Raw genomic sequence first — 26,371 nt, 5'->3', positions numbered from 1 at the left:
TGCTCAGAGCTGCTCAGGGGGTGCTAGGGGACAGCAAATCACTCTCTGGATGGACTCAGGCTGTCCAAAAAGGGACTGCTGGCTACAGTTGTTCTGTCTTACCCCATCCTGGATCTCACCTGTGCCTCTCTCTGCATGCAGACCATGTCCTGGGCTGCATCTCAAAGTGTGTGGGCAGCAGATGAGAGATGGTTCTGCCCCTTTGCTCTGCTCTGCTGAGACCCCAGCTCCAGTACTGTGTTCAGCTCTGCTGTCCCCAGCTTAAGAAGGACACAGAGCTGCTGGAGTGTGTCCAGAGGAGCCACAGAGGTGATCCAAGGGCTGGACAGGCTGAGGGAGCTGGGGTTGTTCAGCCTGGAGAGGAGAAGAGTCCAGGGGGACCTCAGAGCTGCCTTCCAGGAGCTGAAGGGATCCTGCAGGAAGGCTGCAGAGGAAACATTCCTGAGGGTGTCTGAGCCAGGGGAAGGGTTTGGAGCTGAGGCAGAGCAGGGTCAGAGTGGAGCTGAGGAAGTTCTTCAGTGTGAGGCTGGGGAGACTCTGGCACAGGCTGCCCAGGGAGGCTGTGGCTGTCCCTTCCCTGAGGGTGTTGAAGGCTGGATGAGGCCTGGGGCAGCAGAGCCCAGCTGAGAGGTGTCCCTGCCCATGGCAGGGCCTTGCAGTAGGTGATCTGTGAGGTCCCTTCCAAGCTGAGCCACTCTGGGATCTGTTCTGGTCCCTGGTGCAGGCTCTTGACTTACCTTGTAGGTGAGATGACTGTTACTGAAAGCAGTCAGTCCTGTGCTGGGTATGAGCCTGCCTGGCAAAAACTTTTGCCTAGGAGAGGAGGAACTAAGAGGCAGAGAGGAGTGAAGTGTGCAGGGAGCAGCAGGGAGACTTCATGCTGCTGAGGCAGTGCAGCTTGGCAGCTGCCTCCTTCCCAGCTCCAAGGAGCTCAGCTGGTGTGATGGCTGTCACCAAAAGCCTTGGTGAGTTTGGCTGTGTGGGAATCAAAGGATCCCAGCACTGATCCTTCTCTGTCTTTGCCCTTTTTCCCCCCAGAGTTTGGTGTCCATTTGGCAGAGCTGACTGTGGATCCCCAGGGGGCTCTGGCCATCCGGCAGGTGAGTTTGCCTGGGGCTCTGGAGGGAAGCCCCAGAGCCACAGAACTGTTGGGGCTGGAACAGACCTCTGAGATCAGCCAGCCCAGCCTCTGCCCTAACACCACCACAGCAGCTGAACCTGCCACCAAGGGCCACATCCTGACTTTGCTTCAAGACCTCCAGGGATGGCAACTCCAGCACCCCCTGGGCAGCACATCCCAGTGCCTGAGGGCTTTAAATGCTCCCTGCTGTTTGCAGGTGAAAAGTGGGAGGTGGCTGCCTGGCACTGCTCCTCTTCTCCTTGGCAGTTTTTCAGAGCCCCTGCCACACCTTGGGTCCTGTGTCCAGCTCTGGGCCCCTCAGGTTAGGAGGGAAGCTGAGTTGCTGGAAGGTGTCCAGAGAAGGGCAACAAAGCTGGGGAGGGGTCTGGGGCACAGCCCTGGGAGGAGAGGCTGAGGGAGCTGGGGTTGCTTAGCCTGCAGGAGAGGAGGCTCAGGGGAGACCTTCTTGCTCTCTGCAACTCCCTGAAGGGAAGTTGTAGCCAGGTGGGGGTTGGGCTCTTCTGCCAGGCACCCAGCAGCAGAACAAGAGGACACAGTCTCAAGCTGTGCCAGGGGAGGTTCAGGCTGGAGGTGAGGAAGAAATTCTTCCCAGAGAGAGAGATTGGCCCTGGGGCTGTGCTGCCCAGGGAGGTGGTGGAGTCCCCATCCCTGGAGGTGGTTAGGAGGAGCCTGGCTGAGGCCCTTGGTGCCATGGCTGAGTTGCTCAGATGGTGCTGGGGCAGAGGTTGGACTGGATGGTCTCTGAGGTCCTTTCCAGCCTGGCTCATCCTGTGCTGAGCTCTTTCCCCTGTAGCACCATTACCTTTCTGGGGCCAGTGCTTTTTGCACTTCAGCCTGCTGCTGGGGCAGGGCTGCAGGGGGGTGCTGGGCATCAGCAGGCAGCCCTGTGGCTCATCTTTGCAGCAGCTCTCTCTGTTGGGGTTTTCCTCCTTGGGGAGGCAGTTTGGGTTCTGTGTTGCTTTGCTTACCACAGGGCCCTGTGCCCTCTGCCTTTTGAGAGGTGAGGAAACAAAGCTGGTGCCTCGTGGCTGTGCTGTGCAGGCCATCCCTGCTCAGTGGTTGGCCACTCCTTCATCCTTCTACTGCCTCAGCTCTCTTCCTGGCTGTTTCAGAAGCAGTCTTTCCCTTCTGGCCCCTCTGAAAGCAGCAGGGTGGGACAGGGGGTGGAGCAGAGGGGGTGGGGGTGACTCCTGGTGGGGTTGGGAGGTGTGGTCCTGATTCCTGACCTCTCTCCTCACAGCTGGCCTCTGTCATCTTGAAGCAGTATGTGGAGACTCACTGGTGTTCTCAGTCAGAGAAGTTTAGACCTCCAGAGACCACAGAAAGGGTAAGGTTTGGTTCCATGCTGTCTGCTTGGAGAGACTTTCTCCCTCCAGAAGATTCATTTCATCAGCAGTTCCAAAAGTCTCTGTCCCTGTCTTGGGCTCCTGGCTTCTGGTCAGCTCCTCTGGTGTTGTCCACTTCAAAGTATGCTTTCAGTTGCTTAAAGCAAGCCAGGCTTGAGATGCTTGGGCTCACTTCTGTAGGAGGAGCTCAGTCATGTTGCTTTTGCTGCTCTAAACAAGCCTAGAAGACAGCTTTGTGAGTCTTACAGATGCTGCTTCTGGAGTCCTTTTGCAGAGCCTTGCTAAGTCCTCTGCTTTCCAGCTTGAGACCTGAAGGCATTTTCCCATGGCAGAGTTCTCAGCTCAGAGGTCTGCTGGGTTTCATGAAGCATCTGCTCAGGGGCAGTCTTCAGCAGCTGAAAGGGGCAGACATGCCAGCCCTCTGCCTCTGCTGACTGGGCCTGCCCTCACATCTAGGGGGTGATTCATCCCATCCAGAGATCACTACTGGAAACAGACCTTGTGAATGGTGCCCCACAAGTCCTGGGGTTTTGTTCCTGTCCCTTCAGGGATGGGTGACTAGTTCTTGTTTACTAAAGCCTTCCAAAGTAAGCAAACTTGGGCCCTGACACTGGAGCTGGGATTTATCTCAGCAGGCTCTGGATGTCTTCCATGTAGATATCTGCATCCTGTCCTCAGAGCAGCTGGGAGCTGTTTGCTGTGTGCCTGCCCAGGGATCTGTGAGGAGTGGGAGGGTGGAGGGGTCCTGTGGGGGGGTCCCTGCAGGGCTGTGTGTGGGGGGGGTCCCTGCAGGGCTGTGTGTGGAGGGCTCCCTGCAGGGCTGTGGAGGGGTCCCTGCAGGAGTGCTGGGGGTCCCTGCAGGGCTTCTCTGCCCTGGCAGCAAAGGCAGTGTTAAGCCAGGGTCAGGATGCTGCTGTGTGGCACTGCTGTGGTGAGGATGTGGTGGGGTTTGCCTGATGCTCTCCTCCCTGCAGGCCAAGGTTGCCATCAGGGACCTGCTGCCCAATGGGCTGAGGGAGGCCATCAGCAAGGTGCGCTCCAGCGTGGCCTACGCCGTCTCAGCCATCGCCCACTGGGACTGGCCTGAAGCCTGGCCTGAGCTTTTCAACCTCCTGATGGAGATGCTGGTCAGTGGGGATGTGAATGCAGTGCATGGAGCCATGAGGGTGCTCACAGGTAGGTCTGAGCCGAGGCTTTGGCAGCTGCTCTGGGGAGCCAGTTCCTTGCCGCAGTGTCCTGCTGCTTTCCCCTCCAAGCTGAAGACATCAGGAGTTGCTGCTTCTCCCCTCCTGGGCATGGAGCTTCTTGGTCACTGTTGGGTTGCTTGCTCAGGAGATGTCATGGAAGCTGAGGAAGAAGATTCTGTGCTACAGGTTATAGCTCACAGGGAACTTAGGATCATAGAGTCACAGAACTGGCAGGGCTGGAAGGGAGCTCCAGGCTCAGCCAGCTCCAAGCCCCTGCCATGGGCAGGGACACCTCACACCACAGCAGGTTGCTCACAGCCACCTCCAGCCTGGCTGCAAACACCTCCAGCCAGGAGGCTTCCACCACCTCCCTGGGCAGCCTGTGCCAGGCTCTCACCACCCTCCTGGGGAACAACTTCTTCCTCACAGCCAATCTCAATCTCCCCACTTCTAGTTCTGCTCCATCCCCCCCAGTCCTATCCCTCCCTGACCCCCTCCAAAGTCCCTCCCCAGCTTTCCTGCAGCCCCCTGCAGCTCCTGGAAGGCCACAATGAGGTCCTCCTGGGAGCCTTCTCCTCTCCAGCCTGCACAACCCCAACTCTCTCAGTCTGTGCTCACAGCAGAGCAGCTCCAGCCCTCTGCTCCTCCTTGGGGCCCTGCTCTGGACACCTTCCAGTACCTCCAGATCCTTCCTGGCACAGAGGCTCCAGAGCTGGCCCCAGAGCTGCAGCTGTGGTCTCAGCAGAGTGGAGCAGAGGGGCAGAATCCCCTCCCTGGCCCTGCTGGCCACACTTCTCCTGCTGCAGCCCAGGCTGTGCTGGGCTCTCTGGGCTGCCAGTGCTCCCTGCTGGCTCCTGCTGAGCTTTAACTTCAGCACTCAGTTTTCCAGGTTCCCACTGTTTTTAACAGGGTATTTTTCAGCTTGCCTTCAAGGATTGCCATGGCTGGGCCAGGTGACCCTGCTCCAGTGCAGCACAAATCAGCACATTTGCAGTGTTCTTTGTGCTGCCCACAGGCTGTTGTGGTGTTGCCTGCAGCACTGCTCTGGGGCAGGACCTTCCCTTCCCTTTCCTTTCCCTAGAGTTCACACGGGAGGTGACAGACACCCAGATGCCCCTGGTGGCTCCTGTGATCCTGCCAGAGATGTACAAAATCTTCACCATGGCAGAGGTAGGATCTTCAGAGCATGCTAGGGGTTGGAAGGGGACATCTGCACACATCCAGTCCACCCTCCCTGCCAAAGCAGGGTCACACAGCACACCAGGTGTGGAAGTCTCTGGAGAAGGAGACTGCACAGCCCCTCTGGGCAGCCTGCTCCAAGGCCCCAGCACCCTCACACCAAAGAAGTTTCTCCTCCTGTCCAGATGGAACCTCCTGGGCTCATTCCAGTTTGTGTGCATTGCCCCTTGTCCTTTCACAGGACAGCACTGGGCAGAGCCTGGCCCCTCCTTGCCCCCCACCCCTCAGGTGTCTGTAAGCATCAATAAGACCTCTCAGCCTTCTCCAGGCTGAGCAGCCCCACGGCTCAGACTTGCCTCATCACACAGATGTTCCAGGCCCTTCATCATCCTCACAGCCTCCACTGGACTCTCTCCGGTACATCCCTGTCCCTCTTGAAGTGGATAGCCCAGAGCTGGACACAATACTGCAGATGTGGTCTCACCAGGGCAGAGTAGAGGAGGAGGAGAACCTCCCTTGACCTGCTGGCCACATCCTTCTGAACCCCCCCCGGGAGACCCTTGGCCTCCTTGCTGTTCCATGGATGACTTCTTGTCCACCAGGACTCCAAGGTCCTTGTCCATGGAGCTGCTTCCCAGCAGGTCAGCCCCTAATTCCCTCTGAGGCTGTCTCTGGCTTTAGTGAGGCTGTTTCTTGGGGCAGAGCAGCTCAGCTTTAGTGGTTAAGGAGAACTCTGCTTCGAGCTACACTTCGAGAGTTGTCTCTGTGGTGTGGCAGCTGAGGGCAGCTGGTGGTGCAACAGAAATGTTGCAGCCAGTGGTGGAATGAGGGAATCAAGTTAAAGCCCAAACTGCTTACAGCTACAGGCAGAGAGGAGGAAGTGGTGTGCTGTGTGCCTGATCTCCTGTGGAACCTCCCCCAGGTCTACGGCATCCGCACCAGGTCGCGGGCAGTGGAGATCTTCACCACCTGTGCCCACATGATCTGCAACATGGAGGAGCTGGAAAAGGCAAGAGGCTGTCAGACTCCCCTGGAGTCAGGTTCCAAACACTTGGGCATGTGGGAATCAAACCTTGGAGAATGCTGTCATTTGTGGGCAGGGAGGCTGTCATTTCCCAGGTGTCAAGGGGCTGAGTCCCTCCTTTGCATGCCTTGGGACTGTCCCTGCCCCTGCTGGTGGAGCTGGATGTGTCAGGAGATGTGCTTGTAAGAGCTGAGAGCGTGGGGAGGAGGTGGTGTCACAGCCTGGAGGTTGGAAACCCCTCAGAGCTTCCAGTCTCCAGCAGGCTGGTGACCTGCCAGGCCCTGGCCATCTGGGCTGGAGGGGCAGTTCGTGGCTGTGGGTGAGGCTTTGCTTGCAAGCTGCTGCTCCTCAAGGGGTGGTGGAAACCAAACTGCAGAGCTAGAGTCTGGTCTGAGCACAGCTGCTAAAGGCCAGATGGCCATGGCCCTAACCCAAGGCCTTTGCCAGTGGCTTTCCCAGTCAAAAAATTGTTCTTGTAGACTGTTTTTGGGGGTGAGGATGGGAAGGGGATGACTCAGTCTGGTGGCTGAGCACTGCTGGGTGGCAAGGTGCAAGGTCACCTGTAGCTCCCCACTGTCTTGTTCTGCAGGGGAGCTGGAAGGGTCCTTACACCTTGAAGACAAAAGCTTTGCTCTTGGCATCTGGGTTCAGAGCAAAAGAGAAAGAGGCAATCTTGCTGCCAGTGGCTGAGGTGGCCTCTGGCAGCTGATGGAAGCTCCCAGCCCTTAGCTGGCTTAGGAGGAATCCTCTCAACACAATGGCTTCTGTTCAGTGTCTCTGCCCAGTGCTGCTTGTGACTGCTTTGACATCTGGAGAAATGCTGCACTTTGCTGGGAAGGCTCAGCCTGGGAATCTTCAGGCCAGCTGCTGATACTCAGCTCCCAAAGAGCTTGTTTGGCTTGGGTGGCTCAGGAGGCAGCTAAATGCCACCTGCAGGGCTCCCTCTGATTGCTGCTGTGTGATGGAGCCACCCCAGGGGAGGTCTGGGTGACTGGGTGCTGGGAATGATTCATCTCACCTAATTCAGCCTCCTCCTGAGACTCTCCAGACTGGACTGTCTGCATCTCTAGAGCCTGAGGTGATCAGTGTAGATGGGGGGTGGTGTGGAGCAGGCCCTGCTGTGTGGTCTGAAGCTTAGCTGCCAGCATCAGGAGGAAGCCAACTGAGGCCTGAAACAAGGCTGTGACTTTGCAGTGTTACCACCAGGCCCTGTCTGGTGGTGCAGCAGGAAAGTGCTTTGCTTGTGCAGCCTGGGGGTCTGCCTGGGCCTCACCTGTGCTTGTGTTGGTTACATCCAGGGTGCAGCCAAGGTCCTGATCTTCCCTGTGGTGCAGCAGTTCACTGAGGCCTTTGTTCAGGCCCTGCAGATGCCTGATGGACCCACATCAGACAGTGGCTTTAAGATGGAAGTGCTGAAGGTAAGGCTGTGCAGCCTGGCCAAAGAGCTGGGAACCAGTGCCCTGTCAGGTGTGCTGGAGAGCAGAGGCTGCAGTCTGCATCACCTCTGTGCTGGTCTCATGTTGAGAAGAGGAAAATGTCACAGAATCAGAGAGTGTGAGGGGCTGGAAGGGACCTCTGGAGATCTGCCAGGGCAGGGCACCCAGGGCAGGGCACCCAGAACACATCCAGGCTCCAGAGGAGACTCCACAGCCTCTCTGGGCAGCCTGCTCCAGGCTCCAGCAGCCTCCCAGGGACAAAGTTTTCCCTCCTGCTCCCCTGGCAGCTGCTCTGCTCCAGCTTGCCCCCAGTGCCCCTTGTGCTGTCCTTGGCCATCCCTGAGCAGAGCCTGGCTCCAGCCCTCAGGCTGCTCTGCTCCCAGCCCCAGCTGCCTCAGCTGTGCTCACAGCTCATAGAATCACAGAGTTGTCAGGGCTGGAAGGGACTCCAAGGACCATCTGGGTGACAGGTTGGACTTGATGATCTTTGAGTTCTCTTCCAACCTTATTGATTCTGTGATTCTATCTAGTTCCAGCCCCCCTGCCATGGGCAGGGACACTCTCCACCCCTCTCAGCCTGTCCCCAGAGCAGCTCCAGCCCTTTGCTCCTCCTGGTGGCCCTTCTCTGGACACCTTCCAGTGCCTGCAGCAGCTTTGTGACTCTGTGCTTGACTCTCCCAAGCAGTTCCCTCATCAGTTCCTGAAGACAGCAGTGGTGAGATCCCCAGGAGCTGTCCATTAGGGATCTATTCACAGGGTGATCTGCCCTTGTCCCTCACTGATCTTAGGGATCCTGCACACCTCTTGCTGGGACACCAGGCACAGCTATTCAATGGCTGTGCTGCAGAATTCTGCTGCAGTGAGGTTCTAAAAGCTTCCTCCATGCAGATGCTTTCCCAGAGCCTTCCATCTCTCTTTAGTGCTAAATTCTCCCTGCCAAAGAGAAATGGGAAGAGTTTGTCTTGCCCTGGCCTGCTGGCAAAAGGAGAGGGGCTTGCAGAGCTGTGTGTGGATGTAGCTCAGGCTGTGGGGCCAGGAGTGCCAGCGTGGCTGAGACATCCCTGCAGTGGCTGGGCAGCACTGAGGGGGAAAGAGGAGCTCAAAAAGATGAGCTGCAGAATCAGACCCAGGCCTTGCATGGCCTTGCCTGTCTGCTGGGGTGAGCAGTGCTCAGGCTGCTGCAGGGGGTGGCTCAGGCCCCTTCAGCCATGTTCCCTGAAGAGAACTGTGAGGAACAGCTGCTGAAGGCAAGCACCAAAGGTGCTGCCTAAGGACCAGCTGTGCACTGGGACAAGGAAGCCTCTTGCTGCAGCACACCAAGAGGAGCTGCTGAGTCCTGCAGCATGGAGCTTGTCCTTAGTGCTGCTGAGGGCAGTGGTAGCCTGGCTGTGGCCCTTCTCTGGCAGGGGCTGCAGGTCTGTCGTGCCCTGGGGCCAGCAGGAGCTTGGTCCCTGCTGTGCTGCACCAGAGGGAGTCTGGGTGGATGCTGGCAGCTTGGGGCAGTGTCTCTTGTGGGGTTTTTCCTTTCCATTCTCTGTGCATTGGGGCTCCTGGGACAGTAACCTTGGGACTCTGACATGAAGAGGGAGCTCTGGGCTGCTCTGCCAGGGGAAAGCTTGATTTGAAGAGGCTGCAGCTCAGGAGTGGCTGAATCTGAGTGCAGACTAAACATCCAGCTCCAGCAGGAGTAGCTTCCAGCCTACACAGAAAGCAGTTGGTAAAGGGTAGTTCCAGTCTGAGCCTGACAGACTCATTTCAGTTTGAAAAGCCCTTGAAGAGCATAGAGTCCACTGCCAGGGCACCACCAAGCCATGGCTCCACAGCTCCACAGACTGGAAACTCCACCTCTGCCCTGGGCAGCCTGGGCCAGGGCTCAACAACCCTTTTGGGGAAGAAATTGTCTAACCTAAAGCTCCCTTGGGGCAGCTGGAGGCCATTGCCTCTTGTCCTGGCACTTGCTGCTTGGGAGAAGAGTTTCCAGGCCAGCTCTCTCCTGTTCATTCACTCTGCAGCCTGTCTTGTTCCTGCCTGCAGGAGCTGGAGCTGTTGGTGTCTGTGCTGGGACACAGCAGTAGTCTCTTGAGAGCTGGGACAGACTGGGAAGGTGTTTGAGGAGATGTCATCATCCTCCTGCTCTGTTCCTAGCTGCTGTGTTCCTTGGCCACTGCTGGGTGCAGTGCAAGAGAGGATGTGGGCCTGAGTGCAGAGCTGTGTGCTGGGTGGCAGGGTGGATTTCAGCAGGGAATGCAGGAGGTGTGCTGCTGGCAGGGTCTGTGGGAGGCTTTGTGAGGAGCTGAGCATTCTGGCTGTGCACTCAGGGCCAGTCAGGCCCTTGTCACTTAGGGCTTCTGAGCTGATCACCCCAATTGTCTTAAGGGAGAAGAAAGTGAGGTGAAGGAGCCATGAGCTGCCTCCCCTCCCAGAGGAGTGGGTTTCATAAGCATTGTAATGCAGAAGGGAGAGACCTCAAGGGATTAGCTAAGGCAGCTCCAGAGATGAGCTCAGCACAGGACCCCCCTGAAATGCTGATGCACCAGAGGGGGAAATTGAGCCTCTTTCTAGAGCACATTTGCAGCCAGCTGCAAACTCAGCCCAGGCTTCTGCCCCTTGAGCTGCTGTGCAGCAGATGACAGGAAGATGATTGTTTTCCTTCCTTGTCTCCTGAGAGTTTTGTACTCCAAGGCTGCTGAAGTTCTCAGTGGAAGTCAGGGGCAGTCCTTGCTGTCCATGGCAAAACACTCTGCAGGATGTGGGGGGGAGCTTGAGGGAGCAGTGCTGGAGTGCTCACAGCTGCCTGACCTGCTGGGACAGCTCTGGCTAGCAGAGGAGGCAGGTTGGATCACATCATGGCAAGGCACTGGGTGCTCATCTGGCCTCAGGCTTTCCCAGGGCACTTACAAGCTTGGAAGCAGTGATCAGGAGGAGTCTGTGCCTGTAACCCTGGGAGCAGGTGGGAAGCTTGGCCACAGCAGCAGTACTTCCAATGGTGAGGACTGGAAGGCAGCAGCAGTGGTAGCATTTACTGCTCTGGTGTTTGAGAGAGGCCTGGATTAACCTGGTGTCTGAGGGAGTGAGCTCTTGAATCCCAGGGCAGTGCTGCTGAATGCCCACTGGTGACTGTGTGAGAGGAGCAGCCATTGAGCATGGCAGGGAGGAGAGGGAAGGCAGATTTCATAGCAAGGGAGTATGAATGTGATGTGTTTGTGCTGGTCAGCAGCTGGCTGAAGATGAGCCAGGGTGTGCCCAGGTGGCCTAGAAGGCCACCAGCATCCTGGCCTGGATCAGCAGTGGTGTGGCCAGCAGGAGTAGGGCAGCAATTTGGCCCTGGCCTGGGCACTGGTGAGGCTGCACCTCAAATCCTGGGGTCAGTTTTGGGCCCCTCACTCCAAGAAGGACACTGAGAGGCTGGGGAAGGGTCTGGAGAGCAGGGCTGGGGAGGAGCAGCTGAGGGAGCTGGGGGGGGTTGATGCTGGAGCAGAGGAGGCTGAGGGAGACCTCATTGCTCTGCAGCTCCCTGAGAGGAGGCTGGAGCCAGGGGGGGGTTGGGCTCTGCTCCCATATAACAAGTGACAGGGTGAGAGGAGCTGGCCTGAAATTGTGCCAGGGGAGGCTGAGGTTGGAGAGGAGGCAAAATGTCTTTGCTGGAGGAGTGCTCAGGGCCTGGCAGAGGCTGCCCAGGGAGGTGGTGGAGTCCCCATGGCTGGAGGGGTTGCAGCAAGCTGTGGCCATGGCACTGGGGCCAGGGTTTGGTGGCCATGGGGGGGTTGGGTTGGTGCTGGCCTGAGGGATCTCAGAGGGCTTTGCCAACCCAAACAGCTCCATGGTTCTGTCTGGTGTGCAGTGATTGCATCAGAAGCAGCAGTACCTCACAGCCTTGCTGCCCTGCTGCCTCACTCCAGCCCTGTGCCTCCAACACCCTGGGTGAGACACAGCAGGTCAGGTTCTGGTTTTCCTGCTGTTGGAACAAGAAGTTAGTCACAGGAAGTCATTAAGCCTCCCCTCCTCACTGCTGGCTGGGGCTGGCAGCCATGGCCTGGGGCAAAGCTCCCAGTTTCTGAGCTGCACTGCTGCTGAATGCTCAGCTTGGGCTGCTGCTGCAGCTGCCTGGCCTCTGCTGTGAGCTGTTTATCCCCAGGCTGGGGCATCCCTTCTCTGTCTAAAGACACACATAGGAAGTGAAGCAAGAAAAGGCTTTAATGCAGTGACCTTAGGGAGGTGCTGAGCAATTAGTGGTGATGTGGTCAGGTATTTGCTTCTGGAGTAGCTGGAAGGGGCTCAGGAGTTGTGGTGGTGCTCCCCAGTGGTGATCTTGGTGTCTGTGCAGTGGCTCAGGCTGGGGGGCTGGGGGCAGTGGCTTACTGCCTGGCTTGGCCATTGCATGTTCTGCTTGGGGGAGCAGCTTGAAGAGAGGGGGAGAAGGATTTTCTTGGAGAGTTCACTGTGTGGTGGAGCAGACTGGAGGAGATCTGCAGGGCAGTGCTTTCAGCTCAAACAAGCAGTGGGACCTGGCAGAATGAGAGGCCAGGGGGTGAGGTGCACCATTTGCCAGCCCAGAGAGCTCTTGTTCCTCTGGCTTGCACTGCAGGGAAGTGATGAACTTGCACATGCAGCCCCTGGCTGCTGCAAGTGCAGAGCTGTTGAAGGACTCTCTTAGCAGTGCTTGCTGCAAGACAGGTTAGAGAAGCTCCCAGGGGGCCCTGGCAGATGGCACAAGTCTCTCCAGATGCTGCTGTGGCCATAGCTGGGGTGCTGGGCTTGCAGCTGCCCTGCAGATGAGGTTCAGCTCCTCTGCCAGCACCTGCAGAAGCCTCTCCTTTTCTGAGGCTGCTTTTTGCCAGCAGGGCTTTTCTGTAGTGTGTCTGGCAGCTCCCAGGCTCATTCTTTGTGTGTCTGGATTAGCTCTGCCTGCCCACTCTCAACAGGCACAGTGGCTGCAGGCCCAGCAGTAGACAGCTGGGGGTTAGGAGGGTAAACCATTCTTTGCTCTCTCTTCATGCAGCCAGTGCTGCAAACACCCACACTGGGCTGAGGGTAGGATGGGGTAAGCAGAAACCCCCTGACAGCCACATGTCTTGGAGCAGCTACCAGTCAGCTTGAGAGGTCCTGTAACCAAAGGAAAGGAGCTGGAGCTGTGCCCCTGCAGGAGATGGTGCCTGGGAGGGGGCCTGAGGCTTCCCTGGCTCCTGTGCCAGGCTCACTGCTCCAGCAGCCCTGGGCACAGCCTGCTGTGGAGCTGCCCTCAGACAGCCCTAGTGCTGCACTGCTGCCTGTGTCTGCAGCTGACCTGGCTGAGGGACTTCTCTGGGTGGGGTTTCACCTGCAGCACTTCCCTGGGGTGCAGGTGGATGTCCTGTGGGGAGGAGCCTGTGGCCTGCTTTGATTTGGCAGCAGAGTTCATTTCCTGGGATGAGATCTCTCCAGCTGCTCCCTGCAGCCATCCACTTCTGACTGCAGTCTGCACCTTGCCACTCAACCTTCCCCTTGCCTTCATCTCCAGGGCTGTACATCTTCCAGCCTGTGAATCCTGCCTTGCCCTTCCCTGCAGAAGAGTCACTCTGAAGAGGGCTCTGTCGGTGCAGGGGAGGGGACTGCCTGGTCAGGAGGCGACTCTGTGTGTTCTCAGTTGTTGATGGAAGGGCAGCCCATGCTCTGGGTGTGCTGATGCTTTTCCACACCTGTTTTTAGTCTCTTTCTCTCCCAGGCTGTGACAGCACTTGTGAAGAACTACCCCAAGCACATGGTGTCCTCCATGCAGCAGATCCTGCCCATCGTCTGGAACACCCTGACCGAGAGCGCTGCCTTATATCCTTTGTAACTGCTGCAGCTGCAGCAGGGCAGGGCCAGCTGCCTCAGGCACAGGCAGGCCCTGCACAGGGCTGGTGGCCATGGAGCAGTCTGCCCTGAGAAACCCCTGTGGTGTAGATGTCCTGGGGATCTCTGTCACTTCAGTGGGCTCCAGGAAGCTTCCTGCAGCTGCAGTGTCCTCAGTGCATGCTGCGAGTGCCTGTGTGGCACAGGCTGTGGAACTGAGCTGACCTCTGCATGGCCTCTGCTGCTCCCCAGCCAAAATTGGCTTTGTTAAGAGATGTCCAATGCCAATGCAAAGGCTGCAGGTGGAGGAGAACCTGCAACATCCCTGTGCTGCAGCAGCAGCAGTGGCTGCTTTGCCTTTTGGACTTCACAGTGGCCATTACTGCACCATCACTCAGAGCTGTTCAGCTCTGCTGGTGCCTTTCCCAGTGCTTCCCAACTGCCAAGCCAAACTTTTCCATGGTGTTCATCCCAAAGTTGGGGTTTTTTTCATCAGCAGCTGGAGAATGCTGAGCCTCCTGCAGCTCTTTCTGCATTTTGGGGTTAAACCCCAGAACTGGGCACTGCTTGGGACAGCAGCATAGGGGTTTCCTGAGCTCTTCCCCTGCAGTTCCATAAGGCTGGCTGTGCTGGAGGTCACAGATCTTGATCTCATTATATCAAAGCTGCTTGTGCATAGTCTGGTGTTTGAGACTCCTACTGCATGTTGGGTGAAAGGCTCCTGGGGAGTGAAAATGGGCAGGGAGAACATAAAGGTGGCCTTAGTGCTGCTGCAAGCAGAGGCAGGCTGCTTTCATTTGGGTTTGTTTCAGACCCCTGTTAAAGTTCAGGAGCTGTTTGCTAAGGTTTTGATGGTGCTTTTCTCCCTCTCCTGACTCCCACTGCAGTCCTGAGCTGACAAGAATGGCTTTCTGTTTGCAGAAGGGGAGAGCCTTGTCCCTCCTTCCCTTGGGTTTGCTCTGGGGTTTGTGGAACCTTCAATTTGCATCCCCAAAGAAACTTCCTTCTTATCCACCCCCAAGTTAGTTTTCTGCCCCTTCCCAGGGTTGGAGGCTCATGGAGAGGCCTGGCAGGGAGCAGAGCTACCACAAGGTGGGATCAGGGGGTGGCTCCTCACCCTTCAGCAGCAGCGAAGTGCTGAACTGGGTCAGTGCCCTCTGCAAAGTGGGAGTCTGAGCGGTTCTGTTCTTGCAGAGTTGGAGTGTAAGTGCACTTCTGGGTGGCCTTGGTTTAAGTTAGTTGAATGATCTGAAGGCTGTGCTGAAGGGAAGGGGTTTGTGGAGGTGCTCTTTGAAGCTGGGCAGCACACAGAGCCCATCTTAGTCGCTTAGGAGGTGTTGGGTGGTAGGTTGGACTTGATGATCTCAGAGGTCTTCTCCAAGCTGGTTAATTCTGTGGTTCTGCCACACACAGGACTGCATAAGACAGAGGTTTGTTTGTAAGACAGAAAGCTTCCCTAGCTGCAGGGATAGTGTGGCAGGAGCAGATCCATTCCCAGCCAGCTGCAGTTCTTCAGAGCAATGCATTTATTTCCTTAACTCCATCCACCTATGTGAGAACTGAGGTAAACTACACAGAGGAGGTGGAGGACCCTGTGGACTCTGATGGTAAGAACTTGTGAAACTGCACTTCAGCCTTCACTCTGGGGAGGAATGGCCTTACCTGACCACTGCTGCTGTCAGCACAGTGACTGAAGCCCTGCAGGAGGTTGGAGTTCAGAGCTCAGAGCTCCATTTCTGGTGTTGGAGCAGTGTCCATCACTCTGTTCCAAGTCAGTGGTGCCTGTGGTCAGTGAAGCCACACAACATAACCATTCTAAAGACTCAGGCAGTGAGTTCTGCAACAATTCTGAGGTTAAAAGAATGGCACAAAAGAAAACCAAAGAGGTTTTGAGGTGGGGCTTAAGCAGTTTCAGTGAGGGGTGTGCAGAGAGAAGAGAGATGAGGTCAGACCTGGGGCTGCTGCTGCTCTTGCTAGTCCAGAAGTAAGAATAAGCATGAGCTCATCAGCCAAGCTAACAGTTTGGAGATACTTTGGACACCCCTGTGTACCTTTTCTGTCTGTCAGCATGTTCAGTCATGGGGCTTGTTTTCACTTCTGCCTTTCTCTCTGTGTTGGCATATCCAGGCAGCTGCTTTTTTCTCTTCCATTCCTTTGTCCAGGTGAAGTGTTGGGGTTTGAAAACCTGGTGTTCAGCATATTTGAGTTTGTCCATGCCTTGCTGGAAAACAACAAGTTCAAAAGCACAGTGAAGAAGGCCTTGCCAGAGCTGATCTATTACATCCTTCTCTACATGCAGATCACAGAGGAGCAGGTGAGCCAAAGAATTGCTTTGCAACAGCTAATGCCTAGGAAGGCTCCCAGTGTGTGGAAGCTGCTGTAATCTGCTGGGCTGTTCTGTCACTGCTCTGCCAGCAGGGCAACAGCATCCAGGTGGTCCTGAATCACAGAATGTTAGGGCTTGGAAGGGACCTCAGGAGGTCATCCAATCCATCCCCTGCCAGAGCAGGGTCACAGAATCACAGAGACACTCATCTTGGAAAAGACCTCAGGATCCCCAAGTCCAGCCACTGCCCCTGCTCTGCAAGGGTCACCCCTAAACCATAGCCCCAAGCTCCACATCCAAAGGACCTTTAGACACCTCCAGGGTTGGGGACTCCACCTCCCTGGGCAGCCTGTGCCAGTGTCTGAGCACTCCTGATGTCCAGCCTAGCCCTGCCCTGCTGCAGCTTGAGGCCATTGCCTCTTCTTCTGTCACTAATGACCTGTGAGAAGAGACCAGCACCAACCTCTCCACAGCCTCCTTCCAGGCAGCTGCAGAGAGCAGTGAGGTCTCCCCTCAGCCTCCTCTTCCTCACACTAACCATCCCCAGCTCCTGCAGTTGCTCCTCACAAGATTTACTCTCCAGGCTCTTCCCTTCCTTGCCCTCCTTTGCCCTGGCTCCAGCACCTCCACCTCCCCCTTGTGTGGAGGTGCCCAGAGCTGGACACAGCTCTCCAGCTGTGGTCTCAGCAGAGCTGAGTGCAAGGGGACAGTCACCTCCCTGCTCCTGCTGGATCCCCCAAGGCAGCTCACACAGGAACACATCCAGGCTGGTTGTGAATATCCCAGAGAGGGAGACTCCACAACCCCCCTGGGCAGCCTGCTCCAGGCTCTGTCAGCCTCACAGGGAAAAACTTTCTCCTCCTGTTTCAATGGAACTTCTGTGCCTCAGCTTCTACCATTGCCCCTTGCCCTCTCATTGAGCACCCCCCAGCAGAGCTGGCTCCAGCCTCTTGGCTCTCAGACTGTCCATGTTTGTAGATACTAATGAGGTGGAATGTGGACAGCAAACCACAGAGTGGTTGTAAGGGAGCAGCAGAGCTCATCTAGTTCCAGTGAGCAGGAAGCACAGAATCACCCAGGTTGGAAGAGACCTCAAAGATCATCAAGTCCAAGCTGTCAGCACAGACCTCATGACCAAACCATGGCTCCAAGTGCCACATCCAATCCCCTCTGGAACACCTCCAGGGATGGGGACTCCACCACCTCCCTGGGCAGCACATCCCAATGGCCAACAACTCTCTCTGGGAAGAACTTTCTCCTCACCTCCAGCCTAAACCTGCCCTGGCACAGCTTGAGACTGTGTCCTCTTGTTCTGCTGCTGGGTGCCCGGGAGAAGAGCCCAACCCCCACCTGGCTCCAACCTCCCTTCAGGGAGTTGCAGAGGGCAATGAGGTCTCCCCTGAGCCTCCTGCAGGCTAAGCAACCCCAGCTCCCTCAGATGAGGTTGCTCAGAGCCCCAGCCAAGCTGAGCTTGAACCATCCACAGCTGCTCTGGGCAGCATGGAGCAGTCTCAGCATTTCTTCTCTACATTTAATCCAAACCGTCCCTCTTTTGGTTTCAAACCATCAGCCCTTGTCTGTCCCAGCAGATTCTGTGGTTTTCAGCACTGTCAAGAGCTGAGTCCTAAGCTTCTCCAAAAATCATGATCAGTACTTAGGGACTGCTGAAAGTGTAGGCTCAGTCCAGTGTTCAGGGTTGGCAGTGGCTGGACAAGGATTCAAAACTCAAACTGGGCTTGAAAGCTTAAAGCAGGAAGGGTTGGTGGGGGGGCTGAGTCTAGGCCCTGCTGAAACATCTCCATCTTTCTTGCAAGGAGTCTGCCCAGAGCCCTCTCCAGGCTAAGGAGCTCTCTTTCTTTCTTCCTTCATGAAGTATTACACTGTCAGAGGAGGATTATCCTGCTGCCTGGGATTGTGCTGGCAGCATGAGATAATTTGTAGTGAGATCCCCAATGCTCCTGGCCTGCCAAGCCTGGCTGCCAGCATCTGGTTTAGGTAGGCGTGCAGAAAAGCAGGCACTCTGCTCAGAGTCAGCTGCTTCTCCCATTCCTCATCTCTAAATCAAACTCTCTACCACTGGTTCCAGCTCAGTCCTCAGCTCTGTCAGATTCTGAGCTGAAATGAGGAGCAGAGAGCAAGATGAGCTCAGAGTCTCCTTCTCAGAGGTCTCTCCAGGAGGGTGTAAGACCCAGCAGCTGAGGATGCCACTTCTTATGGCAGGGAACAATTCTGAAGGGAGTGTTGCAAAACCAAGGTTCCTGGGAACAGAAAAGTTCCCTTTTAGCACAGAATCAGAGTGGTAGGGGCTGGGAGGGACCTCTGCAGATCAGTGAGTCCAGGACCCTGCCAAGGCAGGGTCACCTAGAGACTGAGGCTCCACCACCTCTCTGCCCCAGTGCTCTGCCACCCTTACAGAAGTTCCTCCTCAGGTTTAGGTGGAACTTCTCATGTTCCACTTTGAGCCCATTGCCCCTTGAGCTGTGACTGAACAAAGCCTGGTCCCTTCCTCCTGACACCCTCGAAGTATTGATCAGCATTGATCAGATCCCCACTCAGGCTGCTCTTCTCCAGCCTAAACAGCCCCAACTCTCTCAGCCTTTGGTCCAGAGAGCTGCTCCAACCTCCTCAGCATCCTTGTAGCCTTTGTGTTCTGAACTCATCACCCACCCCTCCTGTCCTTGTCCCCTTTCTGTTTCAGATAAAGGTTTGGACTGCAAATCCACAGCAGTTTGTGGAGGATGAAGATGATGATACTTTTTCTTACACAGTGAGGATTGCTGCCCAGGACCTGCTGCTGGTATGAAATGTGTTCCACATTTAGGTGCAACCAAACCAGGAATAGCAAATAACAAAGCTTCATGAGGGGCCTTACCCTGCACCAATGCAGTGTTGTCATTGCCCTCTGCACAGGCTGTGGCTGCTGATTTCCAGAACGAGAGTGCATCTGCCTTGGCTGCAGCAGCTACAAGACATCTCCAGGAAGCTGAGCAGGCTAAAAACAGTGGTGCTGAGCACTGGTAAGGAGGGGGGCAGCAAGGAGTGACCCTGCTGGGAGTTTCAAGCTCTTCTGCAGCCCTGGGTGCAGCACAAGTGAATCACATTCTTGTTGTGGCACTGCTGCTGAGGGACAAGGGTGAAATGAGAGAGCCCTGCTTAGAAGGAGAAAAAGGCAGGGCAGCAGTTCTTGAGCCAGATGAGGACATCTCCTGTGGGATGCTTTCAGCAGTTACAGCACAAGCTGCCTGTTCCCCCTGGCTGCTTTCTTCCCTGGCAGTTTCCTGTAGCAGTGAGGATTCCTTGTGCACACTGAAGGGAAATGGCAGCGCTTAGCCTCTGGGCTCAGCTCATGCAAACCTTCAAGGGCCTCAGTGTTGAGGAGGTTAATGTTACCTGGGGATGGGAGGAGAGAGCTCAGCTGCAGGAATACCTGCTTGCTGCTCCACAACTGTTCTCCTTTGGTTTTCCAGTGCATTAGCTCAGTGTTTGGGATGTGTGTCAGCAGCCCCTCTGTGTAGTGAGCAGCAAGTGAATGGCTGGGATCAGCCTCTGAGGCTTCTGGGGACTTCTGCAGTAGGCCATTTGCTGCAGAGCTAAATCCAAGGAGAGGTTGTGTTTGCCCATGACCCAGTTTCATCATCATTAACACAATGCAAACCCAGGCCTTTGGAAACCTTTCAAGTACTGGGTGGCAGAGGGCTGCTGCAGGGGGAATGGTCCAGCAAGGCACAGCCGAGATGGAAGCCTTCAGAGAGGAGCTGCATTGCTTTTGTGTTCGGGGAACAAAACTGGTCCAGGAGGTAACAATTAACTCAAGTGATGCTTTAGGAGGTGATTAAGGAGGGTGTCTGTCCTGGGTGAGTGTCCAAGCTCCCACCTTGCAGAGTTGTGCTGCTGTTCACTTCTTTCAGGGCCTTTACAAATCCTCTGCTCCGGGATCAAGAAAATAGCTGCGGTAGCTTGGAGCAAGTGACTGTGACAGCTTCAGTTCAGAGTTTGTGTTCATTTGTGGAGGTGATGGTGGTACAGCAACCTCAGGGTATATGAATTGCTTTGCAGGTGGAAAATCCATGAAGCTTGTATGCTAGCCCTGGGCTCAGTGAAGTCCATCATCACAGACAGCGTGAAGAACGGCAGGATCCATTTCGACATGCACGGCTTCCTCACCAACGTTGTTCTTGCAGACCTCAACCTCTCAGGTGTGTTGGGCCTTGCATTCCTCAGAGCAGCTGCTGAGAGCCAGATCTTGGCAATCTCTTCCTAACAAAAGTGTCTGCATGCTGCTGGAGCAGGTCCAGAGGAGGCCACAAAGATGATCAGAGAGCTGGAGAACCTCTCCTATGGGCACAGGCTGGGAGAGTTGGGGCTGTTCAGCCTGGAGAAGAGAAGGCTCCAGGGAGACCTCAGAGCAACCTTCCAGCACCTGAAGGGGCTCCAGGAGAGCTGGGGAGGGACTTGGGACAAGGGCTGGGAGGGACAGGCTGAGAGACAATGGATTTGAGCTGGGAGAGGAGAGACTGAGAGTGGAGATGAGGAAGAAATTGTTGAAAGTGAGGCTGGGGAGACTCTGGCACAGGCTGCCCAGGGAGGCTGTGGCTGCTCTCTCCCTGAAGGTGTTGAAGGCCAGGCTGGATGAGGCCTTCAGGGACCTGGGCTGGTGGAACTTCATTTTGGATGAAGAAGTAGTGTGCACAGTGTGCAGTGCAGGTGGGAAACCAGCCTCAGCTGTTGCCATTCACTGCCATGTGTGCTGTTGGGCTGTGAGCTCTTTGCTCTGGAGAGCTGAGGGTAAGCATTTAATGCTGAGCAGTGGTGGTCAGACAAAGAGGTCTTGTGCTTTGTAACTTTTTCACAGACTCACAGCTTGCCCTGGGTTGGAAGAGACCCTCAAAGGTCATCTTGTCCAGCCCCCTGGCAGTCATCAGGGACACCTCCAACTAAATCAGGCTCCCAGGGCCACATCAGGTCTGATCCTGAATGTCTCCAGGGATGGCAACTCAACCACCTCCCTGGGCTGCCTGTTCCAGTGTCTCACCAGCCTCATGGTGCAGAACTTCCTCTGATGTCCAACCCAAATCTGCCCTGCTCCAGCTTCAAACCATTGCCCCTTGTCCTATCACTGCAACCCCTTAGAAACAGCCCCTGCCCAGCCTGCCTGTAGCTCCCTTCAGATACTGAAATGCAGCTCTGAGGTCTCCCTGGAGCCTTCTCTTCTCCAGGCTGAACAGCCCCAACTCCCTCAGCCTGTCCCCACAGGGGAGGTTTTCCAGTCCTCTGATCATCTTTGTAGCCTCCTCTGGACACTCTCCAGCAGCTCCAGGTCCTTCTTGTGTTGGGGGCCTCAGAGCTGGACACAGCCCTGCAGGTGAGGTCTCCCCAGAGCAGAGCAGAGGGGCAGGATCCCTCTCTCCATCCCTGACCAAGCTGCTTTGGATGCAGCCCGGGCTGCCCTTGGCCTTCTGTGCTGCCAGTGCCCATTGCTGGCTCCTGCCCAGCTTCTCCCCCACCAGCACCCCCAAGTCCTTCTCTGCAGGGCTGCTCTGGATCTCAGCAGCCTGCACTGGCCCTGGGGCCTGCTGGGGCCTGCTCCAATCTCGGTGCAGGGCTTTTGTACTGTTATTTTTGTTTTGCTTTACTGAATGCCTCAGCAAACAAAGCTTCTGTCTGGCTGGATGGCTGGGGCTGGGGTTTTTATGTCCTCAGCTTACAATGAATACTTGCAGGAGTATAAATGGTGGCAGTAAAGATGCAGGGACACAGAGAGCATCATCTGTTTGAGGTGGGCTAGCTAGAGCAGGATGCTTCCAGCCTGCAAAGGCAGAAGGGTCAAGTACCATAAAGCAGCAGCATCACTTGGTAGGTGTAAACAGGTGAGGGGGGACTGAGTAGCCAGTGCTCCCCTGGGGCTGTTGAAGGTTCTGTTCAGTAGTTGCAAGGTGATGGTTGGAAACCAGGGGAGTCACCTGCAGGAGCTCCTGTGCACGTGCTCTCTTTCTCTCATTCTTCCCCCTGAGTGCTGCTGCTGGGGACAGGGCATGGAGCTGGGAGAGCAGGAGGTACTGAAAGGCCTCCCTCCTCTTCCTTCACCTCTGACCTGGTGAGCAGCAGAACTCTGCTGTGCTGGTGCCCAAGGTCAGGTGTGAGCAGCTGAGGGGGAAGCTGCCTGCTTAGTTACTTTGGCACAGAGGAGAAGCTCTTCTCTGCGATAGCCCCGAAGGTGAGCTGGGTTCTGCCTGTGGGCAGAGGCTGCCCCCACGCTTGCCTGCTGTTTTCCTGCTGGGCTGGTGTGACCATTTGAGGCTGTGCCTTTAAGGAAGGGGCACACTGGCTAAATGTCTATAAAATATTTTGGTATTCTAAACGAATTTCATTGGCCAAGTAAGGTGGGAGGTGAGATTGTTAGACCCAGGGGAGCTGGGACTTTCTCTCAGTTTTCTCTTCCTTTGCTGTTCCTTTTGGCTGGACTGCTTCTGGCCAACTAAGAGAAGATACTAACTAACTAACTCCTGTGCCAGGCCTCTCTTTCTTTCCTGCCCTGTTAACCGTCCTTACCTCTTTCCTACCTCTTTTGGGGGAGAAGGGAGGTAGGGGGGTGAAGGGGGCACAGGGGGAAGCCCCCTCTGTGGGGGGTCTGGTTTGTGGTTGAGTTCATTTGCTGTGTATTCCTGTGAAATCCCTGTGTCTGTTGTGCTACACAGGATCTGTTTCCTTGTACAATATACTCTCATTTCTCCGACTGGGTTTTAGCCGCTGTTTCTGTCTCGGTGGGGGAGGGAAAGCGGAGCCTTTCCTCTCAACCACCACAGCCGGGGAGGTTTGGGATGCTGCACGGATGCAGCTGTGGGTTTCACCTGCCGCAGCCTGGCACTGAGGGCCCTGGGCCGTGTGTTCTGCCGCAGTGTCTCCGTTCCTGCTGGGCCGCGCGCTCTGGGCCGCCAGCCGCTTCACCGTGGCCATGTCCCCGGCGCTGATCCAGCAGTTCCTGCAAGCCACCGTCAGCGGCCTGCACGAGACGCAGCCTCCCTCCGTGCGCATCTCCGCCGTCAGGGCCATCTGGGGGTAAGGGAGCCCCGGGGCCTGGCGCGGCCCCGAGGCCTGGCGCGGGCGCAGTGCCGCGCGCGTCCGTCCGTCTGGGCCGGGGTTTGCTCTGGGTGAAGGAGAGCCGAGAGCAGCGAGAGCGCAGCTCTGAGGAGCGGGGAACTGAGAGGCAGGGCTGGCTACAGCTTGCACAGGGAGGTGGCTGAGGGCGCTGCCGTGGAGATACACAAGGTAAGGCTCAAGGAGGACCTGATCTAGTTGGGGATGTCCCTGCTGACTGCGGGGAGGTTGGACTGAATGAGCTCCAGAGGTCCCTTCCAGCCCAGCCCGTTCTGTGATTCTGTGAAGTGCTCCAGTGAGGGAGGGGAGGCACTGGAAGGGAGTGCCCAGAGAAGTTGTGGCTGCCCCCTGCCTGGAAGTGTTTTGAGATGAGGCTGGATGAGGCCTTCAGCAAGCTGGGCTGGTGGGAGGTGTCCCCCCAGCCCTGGCAGGGGGTTGGAACTGGAAGGAGTTTTAAGGTCCTTTCCAGCCCAGACTATTCTAAGATAGAGTCCCAAAGCCAAGCAGAACTAGGGAGTGATGAAAAGCATCAGGATGAAACTCAGATTACTCTGTTCAGTCACAAAGGTGGCAGAATGACATCAGATGGGTTTGTGGAGCAAATCACAGCAAGGAGGAATGTTTGGTTTGCTGGGGGTTTATTTGTCCTGGTTTTGTATATAACTCATGAGGACAAAGGAAATTTCTGCCTTGATTCCCAAGTGAAATATGAACATTGATGTAAAACCCAAACAGCAACACAAACCCCCTTGCAAAACCCCTACTCCTCTGTACCTTCCCCCCAAGAAAGCTACCTCATGTGGCCAGCACTTCAAGGGAGGTGAGTCTGCCACTCTGCTCTGGTGAGACCTCACCTGCAGTGAGAGTCCAGGGGAGGCCATGAGATGATCAGAGAGCTGGAGCACCTCTCCTGTGAGAGAGTTGGGGCAGTTCAGCTTGGGGAAGGCTCCAAGGAGACCTTAGAGCAGCCTTCCAGTACCTGAAGGGAGCCCACAGGAAGGCTGGGCAGAGACTGTTTCCAAGGGCTTGTAGCAGTAGCACAAGGGGCAATGGTTTGAAACTGGAGCAGGGGAGATACAGGTTGGACATCAGGAGGAAGTTCTGCACACTGGAGACACTGGAACAGGTTGTCCCCATCCCTGGAGACATTCAAGGTCAAACTTGGTGTGGCCCTGAGCCTGATCTGGTTGGGGATGTCCCTGCTGACTGCAGGGAGTTTGGGCAAGGTGACCTTTGAGGGTCCCTTCCAACCTGATGCATTCTGTGATTCTCTGATTGTCTGTTTGTACTGCAATGTGAAGGAGGCAATAAAGGCAGAGCCATATCTTAGTTATTCCTGAGCTGTTGTGGCTCCCTAGCTCACCTGTAGAACATGGGAGTGAAGCTCTGGAAGCAGGGAGAGCCTGGCTCAGGCTGCTGCTTCCCATTCACATTCTCCATCCATGAAGAGGTCTTGAGAGAGCTGTTCCTGAGAGGGGGTAGAAGCTTTTAACATCACTTGGCTCAACTCTGCTGCTGGGAGCCATCAGGGGTGGAATGAGAAGAGTTAGCTGAGCTGTTGAGATCAAGGACTACTGTGTTAGGTTCTGCCCCAGGAGGCTGCTGGAGCACTGCAGCAGGTTGCCCAGGGAGGTGGCTGAGGCCCCATCCCTGGAGATACTCAGGGTGAGGCTGGACAGGGTCTGCTCTGGTGGAGGATGTCCCTGCTGGCTGCAGAGGGGTTGTACTGGATGATTTTTGGAGGTCCCTTCAATCCATTCTGTGATTCTACTGGAGAGCAGGGAAAAGTCCTCCAGGAGTGAACCTGAGGAAGCAGAAGGGGAGGGGCAAGAGAGCCCCCGGTGCTCGCCTCGAGGCACGCAGCACTCACCTTGGTGTCTTGGGGTTATTCTTGTATCCCTTCTCTAGCTACTGTGACCAGCTGAAGATCTCAGAGAGCACCCACGTGCTGCAGCCCTTCCTTCCCAGCATCCTGGACGGCCTCATCCACCTGGCAGCTCAGTTCAGCTCCGAGGTGCTCAACCTGGTGATGGAGACGCTCTGCATCGTCTGCACGGTGGACGCAGCCTTCACCGCCAGCGTGGAGAGCAAAATCTGCCCCTTCACCATTGCCATCTTTGTCAAGTACAGCAATGGTAGGCATGCAGCCTGCACCCTCACCCTGCTGCTGGGCTTGCTCCTGAGCCCTGGTGCTGAGCACTTGACAACTGGCTGCCCGTGACGTGGGCTGGGGGAGCTGGAAGGGAGGTCTGCTGCTTGGCCTGTTCAGAGCAGGGCTGGCAGTCCTGCGGGTGTTTGTCAGTCTCTGTTAGTAAATGGTGCTTTCTCTCTCCAGATCCAGTTGTTGCTTCTCTTGCCCAAGATATCTTTAAGGAGCTAGCTCAGATAGAAGCCTGCCAGGGTCCAATGCAGATGAGGCTAATACCAACCCTCGTCAGCATCATGCAGGCCCCTGCTGACAAGATCCCAGCGGGGCTGTGTGCAGTAAGTGCTGCGGTGGTACGTGGGCTGAGCTGGAGGGGGTTCCCTCTTCTTTAACCTCTGCAGAGAGCAGGGAGGGTGCTTCTAAACTGCTTTGCAGCAGTGACTGTGGTCATTGGTGGAGGTTTCTTTGTGGAGAGATGGCAAACTGCAGGTGGGGGGAGATGCTTCTGGAAGTTAACCATAAACTGCCCCTCTGGCCTCCTCTCAGTCTCTGCAGCGTTCCCCTGGTCACTTTTACTGTTTGTTTTGCCACCCTTCTCCAGTCACAGCCTCCTCTTTCTGCTGCAATGTTCCCCAGCAGGCTGCACAGCTCTTCCTTGCCCTTTTGTGTAAGGCTTGTTCTGGTTTCTGTCACCTGTGTGTGAACTGCTGGAGATGAGTGACACAGGTTTGTCCTTTCTGTGCAAAGGCTCCTCACAAAAGACTGAGCATTGCCTGTGGAGAGTGATTGTGTGGAACTAATCTCATGAACTGCTAATGCTCTGCTCTGACTGGCATGGCTAACACTTGCTTCTGGGTAATTAACATACATTGAAATCAATACCAACCAAGTGGAGTGAGTCAGCTGGAGCAGCTCTCTGGCTGTGCTGACAGCAGGCAGCAGGGTGCTGTGAGCTGCCCCACGTAGGTGGCTGCCCTGCTTTGGATGTTTGCAGTGCTGTGGGCACTTTGCCAGCACACACCATGTGTTCATGCCAGAGGCAGTGCTGCCTGGGGCTGGGACTCCGAGTTCCTCTGATTTAGGAAGTGTTCTGGCCTGTCCAGCCAGGCTGGCTGAGTCTGCAGTGCTGGCTCACAGCCCTCCAGCTGATGCCTGTGCCAGGGGTGGGTGGTGCTGCCCTAGGGCACTGTGGCTGCTGCTGAGCTGTGTTTTGTTGCTGTTCTCCTTTCAGACCTCTATTGATATATTGACCACAGTTGTGAGGAACACAAAACCTCCTTTGTCCCAGCTTCTCATCTGCCAAGCCTTCCCTGCAGTGGCTCAGTGCAGCCTGAACACAGATGACAATGCAACCATGCAGGTAACACTGGGGGGAGTGGGAAGGGCTGCAGGGCTGTGCCAGCCCAAGAGAGGTGACAGCCTTCAAGGGAGCCAAGGCTTTGCTTGCTGGTGGCTGTACTGGCAGCTCCTCAGGAGTCTGCCATCCAGTTTGTCATGGAAGTACTTCAGGGGCCTGAGTGGCTTTTGGTAATATCCTGGGCTGCATCAAGAGAAGTGTGGCCAGCAGGGCAAGGGAGGTGAATCACACAACTGTCAGGGTTGGAAGGGAGCTCCAGGCTCAGCCAGCTCCAAGCCCCTGCCATGGGCAGGGACACCTCACACCACAGCAGGTTGCTCACA

At 56.0% G+C, this 26,371-nt stretch overlaps 1 protein-coding gene across 1 annotated transcript in view; it reads left to right on the top strand.

Moving 5' to 3' along the window:
* Positions 1–26,371, top strand: part of IPO9 (importin 9) — a 51,634-nt gene that overhangs the window by 9,523 nt on the left and 15,740 nt on the right. The window contains exons 2-17 of the mRNA XM_054176412.1: positions 1,039–1,100; positions 2,382–2,468; positions 3,462–3,663; positions 4,756–4,844; positions 5,776–5,862; positions 7,176–7,295; positions 13,015–13,115; positions 14,673–14,731; positions 15,287–15,438; positions 18,149–18,247; positions 18,361–18,467; positions 19,507–19,646; positions 22,347–22,506; positions 24,454–24,680; positions 24,881–25,029; positions 25,923–26,051. Of these exons, the coding sequence (XP_054032387.1) occupies positions 3,603–3,663; positions 4,756–4,844; positions 5,776–5,862; positions 7,176–7,295; positions 13,015–13,115; positions 14,673–14,731; positions 15,287–15,438; positions 18,149–18,247; positions 18,361–18,467; positions 19,507–19,646; positions 22,347–22,506; positions 24,454–24,680; positions 24,881–25,029; positions 25,923–26,051 (1,680 nt within the window). The 5' untranslated portion in view covers positions 1,039–1,100; positions 2,382–2,468; positions 3,462–3,602. The remainder of the gene's footprint in view (positions 1–1,038; positions 1,101–2,381; positions 2,469–3,461; positions 3,664–4,755; positions 4,845–5,775; positions 5,863–7,175; positions 7,296–13,014; positions 13,116–14,672; positions 14,732–15,286; positions 15,439–18,148; positions 18,248–18,360; positions 18,468–19,506; positions 19,647–22,346; positions 22,507–24,453; positions 24,681–24,880; positions 25,030–25,922; positions 26,052–26,371) is intronic.

This window comes from Dryobates pubescens, chromosome 35 (assembly GCF_014839835.1).
Source record: "Dryobates pubescens isolate bDryPub1 chromosome 35, bDryPub1.pri, whole genome shotgun sequence".
In the NCBI taxonomy this organism is placed as follows: domain Eukaryota; kingdom Metazoa; phylum Chordata; class Aves; order Piciformes; family Picidae; genus Dryobates; species Dryobates pubescens.
Note: the sequence above shows the minus strand (reverse complement) of the source record. Positions and strands in the feature narration are given on the sequence as shown.